The 24983-nt window shown below is 35.7% G+C and overlaps 3 protein-coding genes across 5 annotated transcripts; 1 reads left to right on the forward strand and 2 right to left on the reverse strand.

Annotated features, from left to right (window-relative positions):
• LOC109821810 lies at positions 2269–3204 on the reverse strand. The gene is made up of 3 exons (XM_020387966.1): positions 3093–3204; positions 2782–3010; positions 2269–2693 (listed from the first exon to the last, which is right to left on the reverse strand). Exons 1-3 carry the CDS (start codon positions 3183–3185, stop codon positions 2269–2271), a joined length of 747 nt encoding a protein of 248 aa, XP_020243555.1. The 5' UTR covers positions 3186–3204.
• Positions 7711–17956, forward strand: LOC109851463 (probable serine/threonine-protein kinase PBL7). Of its 3 annotated transcripts, none has more exons than XM_020421598.1 (5): positions 7711–8145; positions 8970–9124; positions 9257–9446; positions 15220–15611; positions 16930–17956. In XM_020421598.1, the coding sequence occupies exons 1-5, from the start codon at positions 8022–8024 to the stop codon at positions 17488–17490; spliced, it is 1422 nt and encodes a 473-aa protein (XP_020277187.1). In that variant the 5' UTR covers positions 7711–8021; the 3' UTR covers positions 17491–17956. The 3 variants fall into 3 exon arrangements, with proteins under 3 accessions (XP_020277187.1, XP_020277186.1, XP_020277188.1); XM_020421597.1 differs by having other exon boundaries at positions 7712–8145; positions 8925–9124; XM_020421599.1 differs by lacking the exon at positions 8970–9124 and having other exon boundaries at positions 8060–8145.
• LOC109819832 (E3 ubiquitin-protein ligase MIEL1-like) lies at positions 18510–24063 on the reverse strand. The gene is made up of 10 exons (XM_020385762.1): positions 23801–24063; positions 23632–23719; positions 23488–23526; positions 22844–22876; positions 22589–22751; positions 20338–20420; positions 20169–20260; positions 19971–20040; positions 19132–19170; positions 18510–18995 (listed from the first exon to the last, which is right to left on the reverse strand). Exons 1-10 carry the CDS (start codon positions 24043–24045, stop codon positions 18867–18869), a joined length of 981 nt encoding a protein of 326 aa, XP_020241351.1. The 5' UTR covers positions 24046–24063; the 3' UTR covers positions 18510–18866.

Consider the following 24983-nt stretch of genomic DNA (forward strand, 5'->3'; position numbering starts at 1 on the left):
AAACCAAGGGTCAAGAGCTACACAAGCTCTGAACAAAACATAAACAAACCCAGGGGTCAAGGAGGTACACAAGCTCTGGACAAAACAGAAACAAACCCAGGGGTCAAGAGCTACACAAGCTCAGAAGAAAAAAGCAACAAACCCAACAGCAGCAGCAAATGCAAGGAAAACCAGCAGCAGCAGCAAATGCTGCACAAAGCAACCAGCAGCAGCAGCAAATGCTGCACAAAGCAACCAGCAGCAGCAGCAAATGCTGCACAAAGCAACCAGCAGCAGCAGCAAATGCTGCACAAAGCAACCAGCAGCAGCAACTGCTGCAGAAAGCTCAAAACAGGCACAAACTAGCAACCAGCAGCAGCAAATGCTGCACAAAGCAACCAGCAGCAGCAGCAAATGCTGCACAAAGCAACCAGCAGCAGCAAATGCTGTAGAAAACTCAAAACAGGCACAAACCAGCAACCAGCAGCAGCATGAGTTGCAGAAAGCTCAAAACATGAGCTCACCCAAACTGCAGCATCAGCATGAGCTGCAGAAAGCTTACCTGATATCAAAATATAATCGGAAAATTCAAAGAAATCAATGATCATTCCACGACCTTACCTGCAACAAAGATTGCAAATATACCAATTCATCAATCCCACACCGACATAGATGTTCTTCAGAATGAAAATACAAATTGCAACATTAATAGTTTGCAATAAACACAACAATATCCAGAACGTAATATAATCGAAACCCAAGTAACTAGCTATCCGCCCAACCTTGGTCGTTAACTAATTTTGTGATGTACCTCTGTTGACCTTCCTTAGATTTAATGAAAAACCTCCTAGCTTCACGTTCATTGTCATATAAATGGTCTAAAACCCTATCGAGGAACTCCTCGGAATATTCAGACCTATGTTCATTCAACGCTGTGGCCAACTGCTCAGTCCAGTGTATAACGTGTTGATTCCTCATTGACTGAGACATGGACTCAACAAAGGCACACATCATTTCCTCTTCACGATTAAATTTTCTGGTTTTTTTGCTAGATGATGAAGTCGTGTTGTCTTTACTCTTAGTCTTATATCTAGTGGGTTGTGGTTGGTTAACAGCACCAGAACGTGGTTGGTTGCAAGCATCAGACTGTGGTTCAGCTTCACTCTCCTCTAGAATCTCGCAATCATCATCGGGAATAGGTATGGACCTACTAGACCCAATGTTAGCGTACACGGGTCTAACAAAATCACCCTTGGCTTGATCATCACCCATGATAACTTGTAAATTTTTGAAGTGAGGAAGGGGTTTGTTTATGTATGCTTTGTACTTAGAATTGGATTTGTCCTGCAATAATAAATACTTATAAATCCAGAGAATCAAATGTATTAAATTGAATGTGACAAGATAGATGCTGAATTGTTATACCTGGGCCCAAGATTTCAAGGTTTCCTCATCCAATGTAATCATTTTACTTGTTTCATCCCACCCAGCACCACTTATATCAAGGCAAGCTTTCATGTCATTGAATTTGTTCCGCAAACATTTCAAGTGGTTAATGACATGCAGGTGAGTGAAATCAGTCCTGAATTGCATGTTGATTTTCATGGCAGCCATTTTATAAGCTTCAGCCTTGAAGTTCTTGTCTGGCTTCATGCCATCCAATGCTAAATCTGCAAGATAAGGAATAAGCACATCATCGTGCTCTGGAAGCCAAAACTTATTAGCCACGCCTCTTGAGTTCAACCTGGTACACGGAACTTTTTTTTTGTGTGCTAATCTTTTCCCTCTTTTCAATGGCGAAGTGTGCTCCGCACCATCAACGTCATGAATATCCTTTCCAACTGAATCACCGGTGTTTGGTGAAAATTGATTAGGTCCACTACTTTGAGAACTGGCTGTGGGAAACATCAAACCTTGTGGACTGCCTAACATGCTCATGTATGACATTGGCGGCTGTGTCATCCCACCATAATTACCATCCCATGGTGGGAATGGTGAGAAAGTATGCGGAGGTGAGGTGAATGGCTGTGGTCGAACAGGCATGTAGTTCATGTTAATCCCTGATGTAGGACTTAAAAGAGCAACCGATAAAAGTAGTAATGTTTTGGTACAAGCAAAAAAACAATAAACAATATCGATGCGAACAGTATTTTAAAATTCACCAAGTTATTACATAGCCATAGGACAAATACTACACTAAGTTAAACCGCTCTCCATTGTGTTACCACCATTGTACTTTGCACAATAATCCACCCACATCGCCCAAGCAATTTGATCTCGCATCTCCTTTCATTCATTTCTTACATCTTGATCCTCTCTTTGTGTCCTACTTTGAGTATAGTCCATCACATTTGATTCGTCCTCATTTGTCTCTTCCCCAGTATCTTCATCAATTTCAACATTTTCATTTAAAATATCATCATCCGGATCCTCCAAGGCAATAAAGTTGTGCAACACAGTACACGCTAGTACAATGTCCACTTGAGTGGGAAATGGATAATTCGGCTTCCCCGCAAGAATTTTAAACCGATTCTTCAGTATCCCAAATGTGCACTCAATTTTTGATCTTAAAGATGAATGCCTTAAATTGAACAACTCCTTCCTATTCTTTGGTGTCCTACCGGTGTGCTCTTTTAAATGATATCGGACACCGCGATACGGGGATATGAAACCTGGCATTGTGGTGTATCCAGCGTCACATAGGTAATATTTACCTACATTAATTAAACAGTATTTTAAAATCTCAAATATTGCCAAGTATTTAATATATTATTCATAATATGCACAAGTGAGAATGAATACCATCGTAAACTCGGAGACCGTAAGGCTGTGGCCTAGACAGGGCGTCTTGTAATACCCTATAATCATTTGCTGCCCCCTCCCAGCCAGCCAAGACATAAGTAAATAGTTTATTGGGGGTGCAGGCTGCTAAGATGTTTTGGGTGACCCCTTTTCGCCCTCTAAACCGTGCAACTAGGTCACTGGGTAACACCGCGTCGACGTGTGTGCCATCTATCAAACCAATGCAGTCCTATAAAAAATTATAAATTATACATAGTTAAATAAAAAAAAGTTTATTTGGAAAATTATTAAGTTGTATGTATTTAATTTACCTTAAAGTACGGAAAATAATTTGAGTTGTTTGCAATCTCCTCGGGAACTTCTTTTGGGGCTTGCTTCATGTACCGATCACGTAATCCATTCATTGCAGACAAGACTTTATTGAAATACCTGCTAACTGTTTCCCCTGATCTTATGAACTCAGTTCTTATTATTCTATTTTTAGTTTTGTGCCCAATAATACTCAAGAACATAGCAAGTTGTTCTTCAACTTGAACGTGTCTCGTATCTTTAAAAAACCATTTGCTTTCATTACTTCAACAAGTTTAAAAAAGGCCCTCGGTCTCATTCTAATATACGATTGGCAGCTATCTTGATAACCCTCCAATACACGTCTGAAATGAGCCTCTCTACAACTTATTTTCCTGACCCTTTCTTGCGGCGAACAATTTGGTATTCTCTTGCGCTTAGCACGCATTCTCAAAATACATGTTACCAAAGTGACCACGGCGCAGACAGCTGTATTAGCACACATCCTCTTCAATTCTTCCTCATCTTCCATATCCATCTACAACCGTTTTAAAATTATCATACAGTTACAGCTTAAGATGGCTACTTATTTCTTGTCAAAATTAAGTAGATAATTGATACAAATATTTATTTCTTTTAAAGCAAGAAATCTAATTGCAATAATAAATTATTTTAACTAATGTTGCATTCCATCTCACACAATTCTAAACAAACAAGATAGACCCAAAACAAACAAACTATATGGTTAGATCACTAATAATTTACACGCACACAAAAAAATTAAATAAAGTAAAAAAAACAGCAATTTAAGTTCTTAAAAGACTGATTTGAAACATATTATGAAATTAATCTCTACACAGATACCCGCATGAAATTAATCTACCTAACAACCTAATTCTTGCAAATTTACAAAAAATCCACTACACAGATACCCGCATGAATTATTTTGCTGTAATATTATGAAATTAATCGAACAAATCATTGAAATTGCGGTGTGCCTCTATTTATCATATGCTTCAAAATTAAATTTAATTCCTCAAATCACTGGAAAAAACGGCCAAAGTAAAAGGGGGAAATTTTTATACCTTACTGCAGAGGGGGGAAATGCCGACGTTCAAGCTCGTGGAAATCAAGAAGATCCCAACCCAAGTCGAAGAAGATCCCAACCAGAAGGGATCACCAAGAATCGAAGGCAAGAAAACCACCAACAAGCTCGTGGAAATCAAGAGCTAGGGTTTCGAGAAAGAGGCCCGAAACCAAGTATCATCGTAGACGAACAAGCGCGGGAGCAGAAGCGCGAGGAAGAGGGCGATTGAGGCGGGAGCGGCAGAGCGATTCCAGATCTAGGGATCGAAATCGTGAAGCCCAGGAATCGGAATCGACGATCAAGCTCAGTGTCAGAAATCTCACCCAAATCGGAACCCGAAGCTCGGATTTGGGTTTCTATAAAAAAGGACAACTGTAGCTACTGTGTAGAAGATGTAATCCCAAAAATTTTGCTGAACCAAACTCCAGAATAGGATTCACAAAGAATCCACAAATTACGAAAATGCCACTGTCAGAACCCAAATCCTAATCCTATTCTATAAAAGGGTGAAACAAAGAGGCCCTTAGTACCAAGCATACCCATTTTTCTCTCTCTCTCTCTCTCTCTCTCTCTCTCTATATATATATATATATATATATGATGCCTGAACTCAAAGTTTATGTTATTCAATAATTGACAATCTAGAATTTTGAAAATTGACACATACTGTGATATATTATTTATATCTATATAAGTAAATAAATTAAAAAACGGAAGTACTACTAATGTTGCTATAGCATCTTATTAAAAAAAGCTATTGTTAAGCTCCACGGATTGCTAGATTCCTCTGCACTAATAATTAGCCAGGAGACATTTCTCATGCAATTCCATATGCTTCCGTCCATGGCCAATAGAAGCTTAATTTTGATGATATCCCTCAGAGTGAAGTAATTAATCAGTTCTCTCTCTATTGCTTAATTGGTTCCTAGGGCTGGGCGTATTCGGTTCGGTTCGGTTTTAAGCCCAATCCGCATCCAATCCGAATTTTTCGGGTTCTCAAAACTCTCATCCAGATCCAGATTTTTTCCCCTTCATCCGAATATTCGGCCCAACCGAAATTCGGTTCGGTTCGGTTCGGTTTCGGTTTTGAACCGAATTAACTCCATTTCACAAAAATCTGGGTAAGTTTTAGTTATATCCAAAACTGAAAAGAAGCAATCAAAACTGAAAAGAAACAATCAAAACTGTACTAAGCCACTTAATCAAATTGTATGATCTGAATATAACTAGCTTAATACACTAGGAGGACCATGTAATTATGTAGCCTTTTTTAGAGAAAGAACAATGTTTGGCAGGCACACACACCTTTTGATGATTTTCGTTAATTTTTAGCTGCCTTTTTCTCATCAAGAATTATCTTATATCCTTGACAGCCTATACTATAGGTTAATTTGATATCCAGCACCAGCAAGTTGTATTCATGTTATCACTGAAATTTGACCAAAACACTAAATTTATCCTTCAACCTCAACATCTTGTATTGATTTACGGAAATCTCACTTAACTATATCAGCGTACTCAAATATATGTTAGTATAAACTCCACCCCACAATTCTTAAATGCTAAACATTCAGCCATAAATTTTCTTCACACCCAAGGCTCGCAGCTACTTTTTGTTTAAGAATTCGGTTCGGTTTTTTTTGGGCGGTTCAGGGGTTCAAACCGGATCCAAACCGGTTTAATTCGGTTCGGGAGGTTTAGAGACTTCTTCTCATCCATTTAATTCGGTTCGGTTAACCGATCCGTTTTTTCGGGCGGTTTTTTCGGTTGAACCGGTTTGTTTCGGTTTTTGCCCACCCCTATTGGTTCCATTGAATTAGGAAAGACAAAGTCATCCCCAAAAAAACAAAAAACAAAAGGGGAAATTTGCAAAATAGTCCGTTTTTACTAATTATTTAGCAAAATAGACCGTTTTGCTAAATAATTAGCAAAATAGATCTTTTTTTGGCCAACAGGCTAAAAAGAGGTCTATTTTTGCAAAACAACTCAGAAAACATACGGGACTAGTAGCCCCGTATGTTTTAATCACGGATTAGTAAACTCAGAAAATTTTACAAAACATTGAGATGAACTCAGAAAACATACGGGACTACTAGTCCCGTATGTTTTCTGAGTCACTAATCCGTGATTAAGTTGGCTCTAAACATACGGGACTAGTAGTCCCGTATGTTTTTTGAGTCTTGTTTTTCAAAATCGACCTTTTTTTAAAGAGGTCTATTTTGCTAATTATTTAGCAAAACGGTCTATTTTGCTAAATAATTAGCAAAAACGGACTATTTTGTAAATTTTCCCAAAACAAAAAGCCAAAATAAAAAATAAAAAAAAGGTCTTAAGTTGCTTCTTAGACCAAAATATCATCTTCTTCTTTACTAAATGATAAGTATGTAACTATCTTCTGCATGTTGAAGTACTAGCAATCCAACCTTAAACAACTGCCTACGTACTTACTATAGCAAATGTTGCATGTAGAGCATTAAGAAGAAAACCAAAGTAATCTCATAAAGCAAAACGACTTCAACACCATTACTAATTCTGTAACAAACAAGATTATCACGTAAGCCTTATTAATTATAAAGTCATGAAGTGGCCCATACGTCAATCTAACACACAAAGCGGCAAGGTAATACGAAAGCAAAGTGACAAATGTAGAAGCTAGCTACATCAGAATCAACACGGTGATTTTTTTGGTAATATAGCACGAGTGACACTGCTTATATATAATAATCAGCTCGAAATCATTTTTGAACGCAGTAACTTTACGATCTGTTGGATAGAAACTTATGAAGTTATCGATCTGAATCACTACCAAAACCATGCGTCAAAAAAAAAAGGAAGATGCGCAAGAATCGATACAGGGATGATCTGTCGTATAGCGTGAGTAGCAACAATTGCAATAATCGGTGATAGATCATCATTAACAATTGCAATAAATGTTGGATACAAATTACCAAACCACATGACAAACGAACAAGAATAAAAAAGACAAAATTTTGGTAGTGAAGTACAACTATCACCATTTATAATAATTTAGCAAGAAATTTATTTTGAATAAAAATAACATCTACAATCTGTTGGATGGTAATTCATAGAGCCTGAATCGTTGCCAAAGCTTGAGCGATCCAACAAGTCAAGCAAAAATCATTATGATGGTCTTTTATATCATGGCATGAGTAGCACCGTTTGCATTAATCGGTGGGAGATTAATCTAACTACTAATCATTCTCAATTTGTAAAGGACAAATTCAAGAACTTATCAATCTAAATTAGAGAATTCTCTCACATAACATGATCCACACCTATGTACATAGTGGACCAAGTTTGAACTCAACAGCCAAAATGAGCACCACATTTCTCTTCAAGTGAAGGATGGGTCCACATGTCACACACATAAATTTTTGATATTTATAGTACAATTATCATTTTCCAAACTAAAGTGGATCCTGATAAGATCCCAACCCAAATCCGAAACCCACTTTAGTTTTTCTGATCTTTTTACACAAAATCTTTAATAACTGATTATTACGGCGACCAAAAGCTGCTGACTTTTCCTCTCTCGCCCCTTCTCTCATGACGCTCCTTTCCTCTTTCTCTCTCTTCTTTTTTAACCCCGCTCTCTCTCTCTCTCCCCCACCCTTTTTCCTCTCAGATTTAATATTTCCCTTTTTAGGAAAAACTTTAATTCCCATGTCACCTTCTCCTCTGATCTGAAACAATCCGCAGAATTCCCATCGGATGGCCCGCGTCTCTGAAATTAAAACCTTGGCAGCAGATTTAATGTGCTAAAAAGGAGCAGCCTTGGCTGTCAAAATCCCAACTTTGCTGCAAAGTTTCAATCTTTAATTGATTTTGCTGTTTTTGTTAATAGATGGGTTGTTTCCCATGTTTTGGATCATCATCAGATAAGGAGAAGGAAGAAGGGAAGAAGGGTGATCTGAAAGATTTGAAGAAGGATAATTCTTCTACTCATCATGTGACTAGAGTTAGTTCAGGTAATTTTTTATTTTTTGGGGGGAATTAGTGATTTTACTAGTGATTTATTAGATGCCCAGTTTTGTATTTGCTTGATAATAATATTAATAATTGGATATTATTTGGAAAAGAGTTTGCGTTCTTATAGTTGAGATTCAGAGTTGCCAGACCTGGAGATTGTGGGATATGTCACGAGAATTTGGTCCTAGACAAGTGTCTGTTTGATGTGAGGACTGATTTTGCCCTTAAAACAGTTTGATATCTGGTGGATTTAGGACATAATGTTTTGTTTTGGATTTGTATGGATTTATTTTTTGCCTCATGGAATAATTGCCTCTTTATTTAACAACAGCCACTTTGTTGATTTTATGATGGTTATTAGGGAATAGCATGTATGTAGAATTTCTGAGATCTACTCTTTGGTATATTTTGTTAAATATTAGTGATNCTTATAGATCAAAATAGAGAACATTATTATAATTATTTTGTTAGAAAATGTTCAGAATTGCACAATATTTTATGACCATAGAATTCCATCTTGTGATGCTTCTATGTGTAAGCAGTAGAAGCATTAAGTTATATTATTAGTGTCTGAATGGCCTTTAAGCTCAAATGCACAAGTCAATCTTTACTCATTCACACAAGAAACTACGGATTGAATGCTTCAGATATTTGATCTCTGTGTAGTTTGCAAATTAAGGATCAGTGTTATCAAGGATAGTTTATTCCTATTATTTTATTTGGCTTTCTTTTTAGATTGATTTCTTATTTATTATTTTCATATGCTTGGTGTTGTAAGACAAATCAAAGTCACGTTCTGGTTCTGACTCTAAGAAGGATGCAGCGGTCATAAAAGATGGGAACTCTGCACATATTGCTGCACAAACGTTTACTTTTCGTGAACTTGCTGCTGCTACTAAAAACTTTAGACCAGAATGTCTTCTTGGTGAAGGGGGTTTTGGTCGTGTGTATAAAGGTCGCTTAGAAAATACGGGGCAGGTTAGTTAAGTCTCTGAAGTGATTTAATTTTAGGTAGACCAATTTTGTAGTTTTTCTACAAAAACTTATATCACACATTATAAATTTTCTATATATATTTACATTGTATATTGATAAGTAATAATTTTGCAGGTTGTTGCTGTGAAGCAACTTGATAGGAACGGTCTTCAAGGAAACAGAGAATTCCTTGTGGAGGTCCTTATGCTCAGTCTATTACATCACCCCAATCTAGTCAATTTGATTGGTTATTGTGCTGACGGAGATCAACGCCTTCTTGTGTATGAGTTCATGCCATTAGGATCCTTGGAGGATCACCTTCATGGTTAGGTTCTTATTTCTTTATGCTTATGATTACATTGGGCTGATTCCAAAATTTTGGCATTGTTGTCATTGTTTATGAATTATGATTATATTCTCCATATTTTCAATGTTAAGGAGATGGTCTGCCTAGAATTTGATGAGTATGAACTGCCAAGATGGATGTATGAAGGATATAGGTCTTAGCTTCCCTTGTTTCTTATTTCATGATTTTGACAAATTTTATATCATGGCACTATCCTGAAAACACCTTTGTTGTTGTATAGTGATTGGGCGTTGCATATGGACACAGTTATATAAAATGGTATAGATGTATGTGTGAAATCTAAATCTCCTTATTCATGTGCATAGTGTTTATTTGTTTGTTTATTTTTTATGCATGTGAAAAATAAATATTCTCCTGACGTCCTTATATAAAATGTGATTATAAAAAGAGAAAATAAATGAAGAATCTCCACAGATACATCACAATACCAAATGCAATATAATTCTCCTGGTAGAACACAGTTCTCCTAAACAATGTCATTTAAACTTTTCTGGCAAAGATTGAATTCACATAACATAAAATACATCACAATACCAAATGCAATATAAATCTCCTGGTAGAACACAGTTCTCCTAAACAATGTCATTTAAACTTTTCTGGCAAAGATTGAATTCACATAACATAAAATAAATCAATTTTTAAGTTATGGTATCTTTGTTACTACTTGCAATAGGCATTTAATAATTGTACTTATTGAATACACACAAGAACAAAAATCCTGTAGCAACTGCCCAAGCTTTGTCCAGCGTAAAATGAACTATTATGAAAGGCACTATAACATAAAATAGTGTATAAAGTTATAAAGTGATCTGATGAATAGTGTATAAAGTTACAATCTGATCCACATGAACAACTATCTTTTCAGTTTTCACAGTGCGTGTTCTTTTTCAAATGATAGTTATGTCACAACTAATCAACTAATCAGTCATCTGCAGTTTGATCTTGAAGTTGTAGTAGTGGCAATCAAGGGTTTCTTAAATAATATAATATAGAATACTTAAATAATATATATATTAGAAGATGGGCTTGGCAATTTGGTGAGAGGGTTATATGGGTATTGTAGAGTGGATTAGGGGTATTCTAGGTATAAATGTTTTAACACCGCAATCCACTTTCATAATAGTATAAGATATAAGATAATAATTTATCAAGCAACATCACTTTTGGCTCTGGCTATTGAAATTAGGAAATATAAATCTAGTGAGAAGTAATGGACAAATGGCAGGCTGGCAATCATGCAGTAGACTTTTGGGGAGGGGTTTTGAACCTACCCAGTTTTATTGTAAATGGATTTAAATATATTAGAAAGTTTTGGTTGGAGTTCAATGCGGAGTTAGATGACCTACATTAGATTTCGGAACAGTTTTGAGTAGGAAGAGATCGGTTTTACTATAGTTTGTGTTTGTTTAGAGCAGAAAATGGGAAAGGGAAGGGAAAATACATGACCAATATACCTCCCATCACTTAAAATTTAACCCTTACACTTCCAATCCATCCATTTTAAGAGGGTTAAGGAAATGAGCAAATTCACTTCTTTTTAGCCCTCTCCTTCCTACCCTTCACTAATTAAAACCTTCCTAACCGCTTCCCTCCCCCAAGTCCCCTCTTTATAAAAGCTATCCAATCTCAACATAAAGGTTGAAAGCATAACTATTGTTAGATATAAAATAATAACCCTTAACCCTCATTGTGACACGGAGTTCTGGTGTGATAGTTAGAGGGACTTTAACATGATACGAGCATTTTAAATTTAAATCCCACCGGTCACGAATTTAAAACGGATTTTCTAAAAATTGACACTGCTGTGAGTCTAGGTTTCGGTCTATAAAAAGGGCACTCGACCTATGGGGGCATGTTAGAATTTAGAGTAATAACCCTCAATTCTTACCACAATTTCAAAGTTTTGATGTAATAGTTAAATGGACTTTAACTGTCAACACTTGTAGGGGCAGACATATATTGTGGGGAGTGGGGTTAACTGCCCTGACCAACCTCGACAAGAAACAAAGTGTACGAAGGTGGAATTGGAAATTTTGTTGGTCTTGTTGTCATTGCGAGAAGAGGAAAACAGAAGGGAATTAGGGTTTCTATTTGGGTGCAAAGAAGACAACGTTGGAGTTGCGGAGGAGGCAAAATTGCAATTGTATCTTGAGTTTTTGTGATCTAATGTTGGCTCTTGTGATCTCGTTTGCGAGAAAGGGGAAAAAAAGAGCGGAGCGAAGCCGGCTCTAGTGAGAAAATAAAAAAGATGAGGTCACTTGGATTGGATGAGTGATGGAAGGTTTGCTTTAGGCTTGTCGTGGAGATAATTTGAGGACTATTTTAAATGGAGGGCTCATATTAAATCAATGGAAAATAGTTTAAAAATAACAAGAAAATAAAGGTTCCATATTGCGGCGGGCTAATAAAAAATTCAAAAGAAACTTACAACCCAATTTAAAATTCTGTCTCTATTAAAATTCAAAATATAAATAACCTTCTAATTCTACTATAGTTTATATTCTAAAATAACTCTATCTTATATTGAAATTGAAATCAAACTCCTAAAATTAAACTTAAAACTAAGCTCTAAAATCTAATAAAAGAAAATTCAAGTGTAGAATTTCAATTTCTAACAACCATATTTACTATTATCTATATCACATAAAATCTTCGAATCAACCCCTAAGAAACATACTTAGTATTAGGCCCAAAATATCAAATTCCTCCCCTTAGGGATTAACTCTAACTCGATTTTTGAATGGGCTCCCGAGTCACAGCAGTATAGGTTCTTCATAATCATACCTATATTTGACAACATTATTAGCCGAAATAGATTGGATGACCCATAGTTGACCCATTCCTACAGTGTCATTTGGCATTGAGTTAAGTGAGGCTTAGGAGTGTTAACCCTTCATTTACCTACCAAATATAGAAGCTCGACACATGAAATACAATGAATTATCTGTCTTAATTTGCCAAACATGAAATACAAAATGGTTAAAATAACCCTTTCTGATGCGTTAAAAGAATTGATCCTCCAAAATGAGTGGTCTACTAAATGGTCATGAATAATCCTTCATTTATATTGAAAATAATAACAATCTTCTTCATCCAGACACTAAGAAAAGCTCAAAAACTAACACAAATGTTAGCTAATAAAACTTTAACTTATTTAACTCTTCTTTACTCTAAATAAGTTTAATTTCTTAACCCTCTAGTTAATACTTCATCCTTTAAATCTTGTGCATTGTAGGACCTTAAGATTGCATGTCAGGGCCCTAATTTCAAAGTCCAAGGAATTGGTGTTTGATCTAAACTTGCTAATAATTATTACATTTAATAGCATTTGGCCATAAATGCACTATTGAAATACACCATATTGTATGAGAAAATTAACAACTACCCACAACAATTGATGTCTTTACTTCTACTTCAATCAATAAAAACGAATGGAATTTTCTCCCAACTTGACATGAAAATAAGTCAATAAGCTCTGAAATCTTACTCTTACACATGAAGAACACCAATGAATTCTAAAGTATTGAAATCGAATCTCAACTTGAAGTGAAGTCATCCCACTAGTTGCATGCTTCAAGATTGTCTAAAGCTACCAACATCATTCAGAAAAGTAAACAAATCCCTTGTTCTCCCCTAAGATTGATGAGGATCGCCAATTCCACTTAAGGCAGCTATGAGACTTTGAAAAATATAATAAATAAACACATTGAGCTTACAATTCAATAGGTTGATGAATTTACATAATATATGCTTCATATATTCAAGGAGGGAAAAAAACTTCATATGACCTAATATTTCATAGTAACATGTCTAAAAAGACAAACAAATATTGATGGCCAATTATATATACATTGCATATCATATGGAAAAAAATATTAGTATTGCCATAATGAAAATAAAGTTACCAATTGTCAGTTAATACTCGTTTCCACCATAAAACATAATGAAATTGAACTTCATGTGTTAGCACATGTTTGTTCACCAAGATATAGAAAATTCTATCAATTATGCTGATATATGTGATGAACTATGGATAAAAACTATACAGAGCGGAGTACAAATCCACCAAATACCCATGGAAATTTCAGATATGGCTTGTCACCACTCCCTTCAAGTGCCTCTAGAATCCTTACATAGTAATTTAAAGGAAAGAAAAGCATCACCTTCTCTATTTGTGAGACGCTTTTTCCCCCTTGCATTCTTTCTTTTCTTGTTCTTCCCTGGAGGCTCCTGAGATGAAGTAGGTTTTATTCTTTTTATTAAACTCTATTGAAAATATGCCTGTAATGAACATGTTATTAAATTATAAGTTTTATTTGTTGCACGAAACTCCGTCTGATTTAATATGTATTTTTAATGATCCATAGTTTGGACGAGCACTAAAAGAATTCATATTCTGCTAAACTTATTATTAATAAAAGGGTATTTTTCTCAAAAAAAATAAAAATAAAATAAAAAGGATATTTTCAATATATATCCCCAAATTGTAGGTATTTAGAAATTTACCCCCCCCCCCACCCCCACCCCCACAAAAAAAAAGAAAAAAAAAATCATTTTCTTGCCTTAAATTTACCCCAACCTTTGAATTACATCCCTATATCCCCATTTTAGTTATTTTTAATGAAAAAAACCAGCAAAATAGAATTATGCTTGACATTTTCTAAAAAAGCTAAACAATCTAATTTCTTTTTATAACAGGTTGGATAACGGTGTTTATAGATGCCTCTTGTACTTATGTTGTATATGATTTTGTTTGCTGATTTTTTTCTTTAAAAATAATTAAAAGAGGAATGTACAGGTAATTTTAACCAAAGATGGGGGTAATATTGAGGGAAGGAATAACAATTTGAGGGGCAAATTTAAAATTATAATATTTGGTGGATAAATTTAAATGATATGATTTATGGGGTATATATAAAAAATCCCTAATAAAATGAGGAATGTTACACCAAGACCTATATTTGCAAGTTGGGCTCTGGTTAAACTAATAGGTTGAGTCAGGATTGTTAGGCTTAGGTTTGGGTGCAATGGTGCGTGGTTTCGTTAAGGGGCGGGTAATTCTTGACTTGACTTGTGTCAAATCTGCTTATATCTTTGGATTTTATTCATGTAGCTTGTTCTTGGGACTGATATATGCCATAGCCATCTCCTTGGACTTTTTGGTTGATAAAGAAAATGGCATTACTCAAGTGGCTTCATTGTTGTCGTAGTAGTGGAATCACATTCCAAATTCCTAATTGAAGAAACTCTGAGCAGCGGGATATTGCCATAAAAACATAAAGCAATAGCTAGTTAGAAGATATGTGAATGCACCTTGGTATTGCAGCACCTGGCATAGTGATGGAAAGCAGGGGAATATGCTTCTACTTCTTTATGTCCCTTCCTTTTTCGAAAAATAATTATCAGGTGTTACCATTAAACAAAATGTCTTATTTGAAAATGTCTGTTTTTAGCACCTTGCTTGTATCAGTCTTTGAGAGTTAATGAGGATATAGGATGATAATACTTTTTCCCCTAGCATTATTTTCATATAATTATGAGAAGAGAAATGAGTTTGTATAATTCACATAGTGCAGTGAAAACCTGTGAACATTATGGTTACTTGAGGCAATTGTTCATCGTGCCATTGTCACATTGATATAATGGTGCAATTGAGGCTTCTAATTATTCTTAGCAGCCTGTGCTTTACTTTTTTCAGTAACATAACTCACTAAGTTTCCTACTTTTTCAGACATTCCACCTGAAAAGAAACCACTTGATTGGAATACTCGGATGAAGATTGCAGCTGGTGCAGCTAAAGGCTTGGAATACCTTCACGATAAGGCAAACCCTCCAGTTATTTACAGAGATTTCAAATCATCAAACATTTTACTTGATGAAGAATTTCACCCGAAGCTTTCTGATTTTGGACTTGCAAAGCTTGGCCCTGTTGGTGACAAGACTCATGTCTCCACTCGTGTGATGGGGACTTATGGCTATTGTGCTCCTGAGTATGCTATGACTGGCCAACTTACACTCAAATCTGATGTTTATAGTTTTGGTGTGGTCTTTCTTGAGTTGATTACCGGGCGCAAAGCAATTGATAATACCCGGGCTGCTGGAGAGCAGAATCTCGTGGCATGGGTAGATAATTCTTCCCCTCCTATAACATTTTGGTTTAATTGTGGATAAACACCTGTATTATTGGCAAATTGAACTTACTGCCCTTGTATATTGTTTCAGAACCCCCTTGAAAAGTTCCATTGTTGCAGATAGACCCCCTGAGTGAAAACCCATTGTCGTAGATGGAACCCCCAAAAAGGCTCAAAAAAGTTACGCTCAGGGGGTCTCTCTGCAACAATAGTAGAACTACAGGCCTAGTAACTTCAATTTGGCGATAGTACAGGGGTCTATCCACACTTAACCTAGATATTTTTTATGCAGTTTGACTATGATAAAGCTTTTCATTTAGCTTTGCCTGGCATCTATGTTTCATAGCATTCCAAAAGCTTGCTGCTAGTTATCTTGTTTATTTCAATAGCTCTGGAATTCCATACTTCAATGCTCCCCTACAGGTTACTTCAAATATAATAAGGGATAGCTACCAAACTACACGATACACATGAAACTGGACAAGCAAATCCTTGCATTTTGGTTTGTATGACAAATGATCTATGCCTATATAATCGTGCATTTTGAAGACGCTATCTAAGCATCAAAAGGTCTCAAGAATGGTTCTTCAACAATACAACCAAAGTGACATCTTCATGGAGTTGGCCTTTTTCATTAATCAGCATGATCTAAATATCTTAGAACAATTGTAGCTGAAAAACCATAATTATAACCAAATGATACATGGGTCAAAAGCAACGAGCATGCATGATTTTCATTTTTCAACCTTTTACAGCAGTTATATCAAGGTAAATGGAGTTGGTTGTCGAGTTTTATGTAATATAGTGCACTTTGATAGATGGGATTAGTGATTTCATGGAAACCAAGTGTCATTTTCACATAGGTAAAGCGGTTTGATTAGAATTGCTAAAACTCTCTCCTTGCTGGGAACACCTGTATTCTCTGAAATTCTCTTGGGATTTGTTTGATTGACGAAATTAGTTATAGTTGCAGCATTCACATTGATACAGTTTTTTAATAATTTTTATACTCATTGTGATTGCATCATTTTCAATTGGTATCATCTGTTTGCTAACTATTTCCTTTGTATACCACTTTAGTGATAATGCTGTCTCTGTGTAATAGTAGTACTCAACATGCGTCCAACTGAACACTATGTCAAGAGTTTCACATATTTTCCCTTCATTCCTTAAATTCTCCTATGTAGTTCATGGAACGCAACTTTCAAATGCATTGTTCTGAATAAACATTGCATTTACAAATTTATCACCCAAAAATATTTGCTGGTAACATTCAAAAGCTCCTCTTTTTCTTTAACTGCAATGTGTAGGCTCGTCCTCTATTCAAGGATCGGAGAAAATTTGCAAAAATGGCAGACCCACTATTGCGAGGCCATTATCCAATGAGGGGCTTATACCAAGCTTTAGCCGTAGCGGCAATGTGTCTACAAGAACAAGCAACTACTCGCCCTCTAATAGGTGACGTTGTCACTGCTCTCTCTTATTTAGCTTCACAAACATACGATCCAAATGCGGTTAATAGTAGCAGAAGCCGTCCATCCACTCCAAGATTAAGAGAGGACCGAAAGGCCCATTTACCACACACGAACTCTCCGGACATTAGACAGAAAGACCCGTTCAAAGGAATGAACCTTGGTGCAGAAGTTGGTAGAGGAGATTCTGGTGGAGACTCGGGAAGGAAGTGGGATTTTGATGAATCAGACGCAATAAGCTCTTATCAAGATAGTCCAGTTCATGGAGGGAAAAGCAAGAGAAGCATGGGGCAGGATCATGCACGTGCACGTGCAGTTGCCGAGGCTAGGGTTTGGGGTGAGAACTGGAGGGAGAGAAAGAGAAGTGAGTTTGGTAGCTTTGATGGTGCAAATGAGTAAGTTTTGAAGAGTTTTCGAGCATAATTTCTCATTATGTTACATTTTCTCGGTGTCCATGATTGTTTATCAGGATTCTTGAGTTGGGTATGTTCTAGAGTTCAGGTCTCAAGTTTCTTGAAATGAGTTTCTTGCAATTTGGGTGGGATGTTGTAGTATTGCATTTTCGAATGGGTGTAGATATAGCCCATTGATATTCAGTGCAATAGGTTGTGCATCCTTAAGAGGTATGTGAATCTTGAGTACAAGAAAAAGAGGGGGGAGGGGGAGGGGGAGGGGAGTTGTGTTATAGTTTTAGTATATATGATATTTCCTGGTGTTTATGCTTTTAAACTGTTGGATTCAGTCAATGAATGAATTTTCTGTTTTGTAATCTAAAATGTTCTTTGTCAATAAGTCGCCTTGTAGATTGTGATACCGCGACGAAAATTTTTTGGTTAGTAAAGATTGATAATTGGGTTTTCTGTAAGGTTGATGTCAATTTAGAAGATTGTATTTTGTTGTATTTGCATTGTTGGAGAAGGTAATTTCCCTGGATTTTCTCTAGAAGTTGTAATTGTCTTTGATCCAAACAACTTACATAAAGCAGTTGAAGGCTCATTTGGTGTTGTATATGAGCTTTATAAAGGGGTTCAAAGAGTTCCAAGTTATTGCATTTTTGGTGTTCATAACCATATAAGAATTACATGCCACGACGAATAATATTGAACTATTTGGCAAATGGCGATGCTAAATTCCTCCCTAAAACTTTCGCAAGTTTAAGGTTTGAGTTTTAAAATTTTAATGGCTGAGGTTCAAGATGTGTTTTTCCAACTTAGAAGCTCTCTCTGATAATACACTTCATACAGCTGTTTGTTACAAAAATACACTGTTTTGAGAAGAAAAGAAGAAGAGAGTAATGATCAAATAACAAGTCATTTTTCAAGAATGGCTCCTTCACAATTAAACTGAAACAAACAACTAATAATAAATAAGGACAACCCTCCCAAAACCATAAAGCTATAATCGCTCAGATACAAGTGTAAATTTAAAAGCTGGTGGCATTTAAACGCACCAATTTTCCAATCAGCTAATGAGATCTATTAGCTGATAACAGATATTACAACAATCAGTGAATTTAATCGATATCACCATTTACCCAATTAAGCAAACAGAAGATTACCCATAGTTCAATAAACCTTACAACAAAACACATAATTGAAAGCTAGTCCAAAGAATACACACAGGCCCCCTTCAACATCTCCTGGGTAGGTTTAAAATTTTCCTGGGCACACGATACATCCAATGCGACGACAACGACAAAGCCTTTATCCCAAAATTTTGGGAGTGGCTTACATGAATCCTATTTTTTCATTCAAATTAATTTGAATTATTTTCTCCTACTGATCAATAACTGGAGGTGGAGCAATAGTTCGCGTGTTGTAGGAATGACAATCGCCACACTTATGCCCAATAATGTGGAATAAAACTTCAGTTGTACTGCTGCAGTCATTACATAGGATCCACACCTGCAGAAATTCAAGTAACATTTTGTATGCATGGTCAAAGAGAATGAATAGAAAGATTTTGACGAATGTAGAGTAAAACAAGATATGTTTCGTATTGGTCTACAATATTCCCGATGAAAATTGACGGCACCCTGACCTTGTAGCGATAATCCAGAGGCATGACTGTCGCTCGTATCTGGGAAAAGGAATATAGAAGATGTTTATATTCACAGAGAGAAGATTTTTTCTACATTTATAGCTAGAAGAAAATTAAAATGTGCTCTGGACTTGAAGATCAATTAGTAATTAGTAAGTTAGATAAACATGCTTTTATGTCTCATGGCACGTAAATGAGGGCGACCCAATTCCACAAAATCCTTTCAGTTGGATGTGCGTCTTCCAGATACTACAAGAGAATTTACGTCATGTTTTTTTTTTAAACTTTTTCCGAGCTCTCGAGTATAAAGATATGATGCAACTTATAGTTCCTAAGAATATATTCTCTAAGTAAGACAGATGTGACCAAGGGTATACAGTTGGGATGACAGAATATTTTTTCTAAGTTGACAAAATTGGACACCCAGAATAATATTTTAATAAATTTGGATCTTAAGGTTGCAAGTATTAAGAGTACCTTGTCCCATTGCGAGCTGAATACATATTTTTCTATACAAGCATGTTCTTCCTTCTTAATATTTCTTTCTTGGCACCCTACACTCACCTCGTGTCATCCTTGGAATGAAAAAATGATTGGCTTGTTTCACTTCAAATTGCCTACGAAAGTCTTTTCCTATAAATAGAGTCTACATCCATAATCCATATAGAAGCATTCGAACTAGAATACCTGTTGACACCTATCACCTCTAATTTTGCCGATACTTCTAGTTAGAAGCTTCAGTAGGCATATAGTTAAATATTTCACTACAACTTCCTGGTTGAATACAAAGACTAATTGTTTATGACAAGCTGTAATATCGCAAAGTGAAAGGTAATTACCTCCTCGTCAAGCTTTCTCCAGTGTGTTGACATATCTACTACTGACTTCGAGCATATTGGACACGCGTATCTATTTGCAGAAGAAAGGAAACCAAAGATGAAGTTAAATGAGAATAAATTTTCCTTCTAAGAAAACAACGAGAAAGAAAATGGAAGGGTAACTTAGTAATAATATAGTTTATAGGGAGTGGAGCTTACTGAGCATGACTCAGCATATCTTCAAAACATTCAGCGTGTATTGTGTGCCCACATTTCAAAACACGTGTCTCGTTCAATGAATCAAAAAGATACTGCAGAAAAGCCTCTAACATTATAACATTTCAAATTTTAGCATAGAATAACAAAAAATCATGATATGAAAATTTACTTCATAACAGATGGGGCAATGGTGTCTCATTGAATTTTCCACGCATAAATGCTTATCACGCAAACCAATTGAGTAGCAGGAACCTGTGGGATATGTTAACACTAAGGTCAGTTAGAAACAGAAAATTTCAACTGAACAAGATGACATCAATACGTGCAGATAATAAAAATTTGTAATCAAATTCATCTATTCCTTATCATGTACAATTCAGATTATTAGATAATTCATTTGAGCTGACCGTTTCCTTGTTCTTTTCATTTAGAGAAACCACTTCCAATATGCATCAGCTATGGCTTGTTCGAGTGGACGTTAGCAAGCAGTTTCTATCTCTCGGTCATCAAACACAAATACCCTAACATAGAATCTTACTACAGAGAAATTGGTTAAGACATGTTTAATTTATTAAGTTCATAACAGCAGTAACAAATAACCACTATCAAATGTAATCAAAAAGTTGTCTAATCGCAAAAACAGCGGCCTTCCACTTCATTTATGAGCAAGAAAATAAAATGTGAATACTAATTCTTAGCCAACTTCCTGTCAACCATAAAACTTAGTGAAGAAAAACTATGCTAAAGTAACAAGCCTTGGATAAGCCCAAAATACCAGGCCCTGGAAGCCAGTGAAGAAAGTATTATTTGTAATATATTGAGCCGCGTCGACCTTTTAAAAGGATACCATGAAAAGGTCAGTAGGCTAAGTGGTGTACCAAAAATAATGTATAAAGAAGAGGAAAAGAAGTTAAACAGTCCAAAACTTGCAATGAGTTCTACAAAAAAGGAACTCTTGAACGAAAATAGTGTTCCAGTGATGAGTAGCAGATCCCAGAATACTACTTAGAAGATTGAGATGATTATATATACCAAACCAGATTCAACGATAGTGCCATTAGCATTTTCTGGCCCTATATAACGAGTCCTCCTCTGCCCCTAGATTCCTAAGTAAAACCCGCAAAAAGAAGGCCAAGTATCATAGATGTGAAATGTGGACACGAAAATGTTACACTTGGGATAAATAGGAAATCCTTTTAAGCATTGGACAGTTTGCAAAACAGATTAAGTTATTGTGAACAATAAATCGAGCCAATTTAGCCATGACGAATTAGATTTCTAACTTACAGGAAATATGAAGGGAATCAATACTCAGCAAATAAATGGCATGGATAATATACATGGAAAGTAAAAACCATAAACTACCTCATGATAAACTTGCAAAAATTCAGTTGAGTACATAAGAAAATCTTCGGTGTTAGGGGATCATGTTAACTAGATTAAACCAAGGCATATCTAAAGCGGAACAGGAGAACAAGTATTAAACCATAATAATTAGCTCATCATATACCTAGTATTTGAATTCTTTAACATTCATTAGCCACGACAAGCTAACAATTGTGTCCAATGAAGTACGAAATGCTTTGCTCTGACAAAACAACAGCTAGAGTAATTGTAGCAAAAGACCGTAAGGCAAGTTGTCCACGCTACCAACAGATTCCAAACAAACACCCCAATAAGCTCATATTACTGTAAGTAAATACCTAGAGTCTGTCAAACAAGAGAAATCTATGTAAGGATGGTTTTACTTCCAAATTGTTGAGCTCTTGTGTTGTTTGATTTGTTATTGAGGGCTCGTAGAAGAAAATGGGATTATAACAAACTATAGCACGGTTATCTTTTATACTATAGAAGTTAAAAGGGTAAATTTCATAAAACTACCCTGAACTATATGGGGTTTTGCATAAGCACTGTAAATTATTTTTATTAGAGAAAACAACCACAGATTTTAAATCAGCAAGAGAATACAACATACTATTAGACAAATATATGATAATTTTATGATTATATTTGAAAGTCCACATTAGTCATGTGAGAATAACGTAAAATTTATGGTAGTTAAGTGAGTTTATCTGAAACTTCCTGGTAAGTCCTGTAACAATTATGGTATTAAAGTCCTAAAAACTTTCGATGGCATGTCATATTTTTTTGCTAACTTGAAAGTTTGTGGTGCTTTCCCTGATAAATATAATTTATGGTATTTTTTAACAAAACTGTCTAAAAGTTCATGGTAGTATTATGAATTTTCCTAAAGTTAGAAATCTTCACTTGCTGTAAACCTTTAAACCCATATATCCTATAAAAATACATACTTCCCTTCATTAATATTTCAAGACAATGTGCAACTATTAAAAAATAACAGAACTGGAAAATCAATTATAAATAGAAAGATAATTTAAGATCAAAAAAATGGTGCATACCACACTTTTTGCAATGAAAGAAATTCTCCCGCCCACCAACTCGACAAATCCCACAATCATCACAATGATACTGCCCCTTGTCAGTGTCATCGTCGAAAAATTTGCAAGTATCACAGAAATACTCCCCCATTTTCACCCCACAGTTTGTACAAATTTGCCCTACCTAAAATCACCTCAAAGTACAAAACAATTACTTAAAGAAAGAAAGAAAACAAAAAAAAAACTAGCCAAAGATTTCAAATTCAAAGAATTTACCGGCTGCTCAGTATCACACACCAAGCAAATCACCTACAAGATCATCAAAAGATAAAAACTTTAAACCACAGGGTATTGAGATATTGTCCCCCCAAATCTATTTATAAAATAAGTCTTAAAAAAACCCACTAGTTACATCAAATGAAGAAATTTTCACTGTAGACCCAATCCCAGATTTAATCCCTAAAACCGACCCACTTTAAATTTATTTATGAGAATTGACCCACTTTGAGTTATTTACGGTACTAATTAGTCGGAGTTGCCAACCCCGACTAATTAGTAGCCTAATTACAAGCGGGGTCAGGGAGCAGGGAAGGTTTGTGGCTGCTAATTAATTTGGCTACTAATTAGTCGGGGTTGGCAACCCCGACTAATTAGTATTGCAATTAACTTAAAGTGGGTCAATTCTCATAAATAACTTTAAAGTGGGTCGGTTTTAGGGATTAAATATGAGAATGGGTCTACAGTGAAAATTTCTTCTACATCAAATTAATCTATCTAGTTTATATATATTAGTGAGCTCAAATTAAAGTAACAACGGGTAGTATATTATTTTCCTTTTATTCCCATGCATTCAATAAAGAAATGATAAAAAATAAAGAATTAAAAAAAAAAGATTCAAGATTCAAATTTTAAGATCTCACCTTCTGAACATCATGACGACAGAGCTCGTGGCGATCAGTCTGGTCAATATCAAATCAACATCAGAAACAAGATCCAAACGAGAAATCAAACAACAACTTTTTCACCAGAAAATCAATATAAAAAAAGATAAAAGAGAAAATTACAGTGGATTCGTTGTGGCAGTGTCGGCATCCGAAGATCTCGTTGCAGCAGGGAGCTCGGATCTTGCATCTCCTCCTATAGTGCTTGCACCTTATTCCAAAAAAAAAATCACAAAAAAATCACAAAAAATCAGAAAAAACAAAAGATTGATTCTTTAGAACGAAACCGTACCCAAACTCCAGCTTTCCGAAATCGAGGCGAGAATTGGTGGTCGCCTCCATCGCCGGCGAGAGATGGAGGAGGGCAAGATTGAGGAGGGAGAGAGAAGCGGAGTATTTTAATTGAAGAGGGAGGGGGTCAAAGTTTCGATTTTGTGGGTTTTGAGGGTGTTTTTTGTAATTTTCTGGGGGAATAAAGAAAGGGCAGTTGGGATTGGAACGCTGTCCGAGAACGAGTAATAGGGCAACGCCGAGCATCGGACCAATGAGTGGGCTTCCTTTGGACAGTTGGTGCATTAAATAATTTGGAAGATGCGGGAGATTTTTGTCTTTTGACAAAAAAGTGAAGCGGGTGCTTTCTTTTCTCTCTCTCTCTATTATTTATAATAATATAACTAATGCTAACTGTAATGTAATTGGAGAGGAAGAGTCAGAATACCACGTGTTCAAGTATCTTCAAGTGTAGGTCTTGTTGATACTTCAGATCTACTTGCTTCTACACTACTAATTCATCTCTGATAATCTTAAATTATGTATTTTCATGTGTCCCCTAAACTATGGAATTAGTCTATTATCTGTCTTTTAAATCTATTTTTTGGCCTCACATTGTCCTCTAAACTAATAAATATGTTTTCGACGTCTTTTTGTGAACTATGAGCTTCAGTACATAGTTACCCTTTTTCACTTATTAATGTCCGAGTATTTTAATCAGTCAAACTTCTAATAATTACAACTAGGACTTCGGTCTACACTATACGTGCATGACAAAAAATAGGAAAAAAAAAATTAAGAAATATGATGTGATTTCTTATAAGCGGATATTGTCGAGTGCGATGATTATACTTAGATTCTTTTCATATATAAGGACATTTTAGGGATTTTAAAATGCTGCCTACGGTGACCGACATGAGGGCTTTTCTTTAGTGTATAGTAGGCAAGATGATATACCTACAACTAGTCTAGACGTACTTACCCAATTTTAAGTACCATAAGGGGCATAAACTAACTTATAGTTTGGTGGTCATGAAATTGGACCATGTAGGTTTATGGACCGATGTAGTGACTTGGAAGTAACAACAATCTAGAGAGAGAGAGAGAGAGAGAGAGAGAGAGAGAGACCATAAGAGTTTGAAGTTGTGGAGTGTCGTCATCATCATCTTGTACAACAGCAGGCTATAAAAGACAACCTCCTGTAT

This window comes from Asparagus officinalis, chromosome 8 (assembly GCF_001876935.1).
Source record: "Asparagus officinalis chromosome 8, Aspof.V1, whole genome shotgun sequence".
Taxonomy (NCBI): domain Eukaryota; kingdom Viridiplantae; phylum Streptophyta; class Magnoliopsida; order Asparagales; family Asparagaceae; genus Asparagus; species Asparagus officinalis.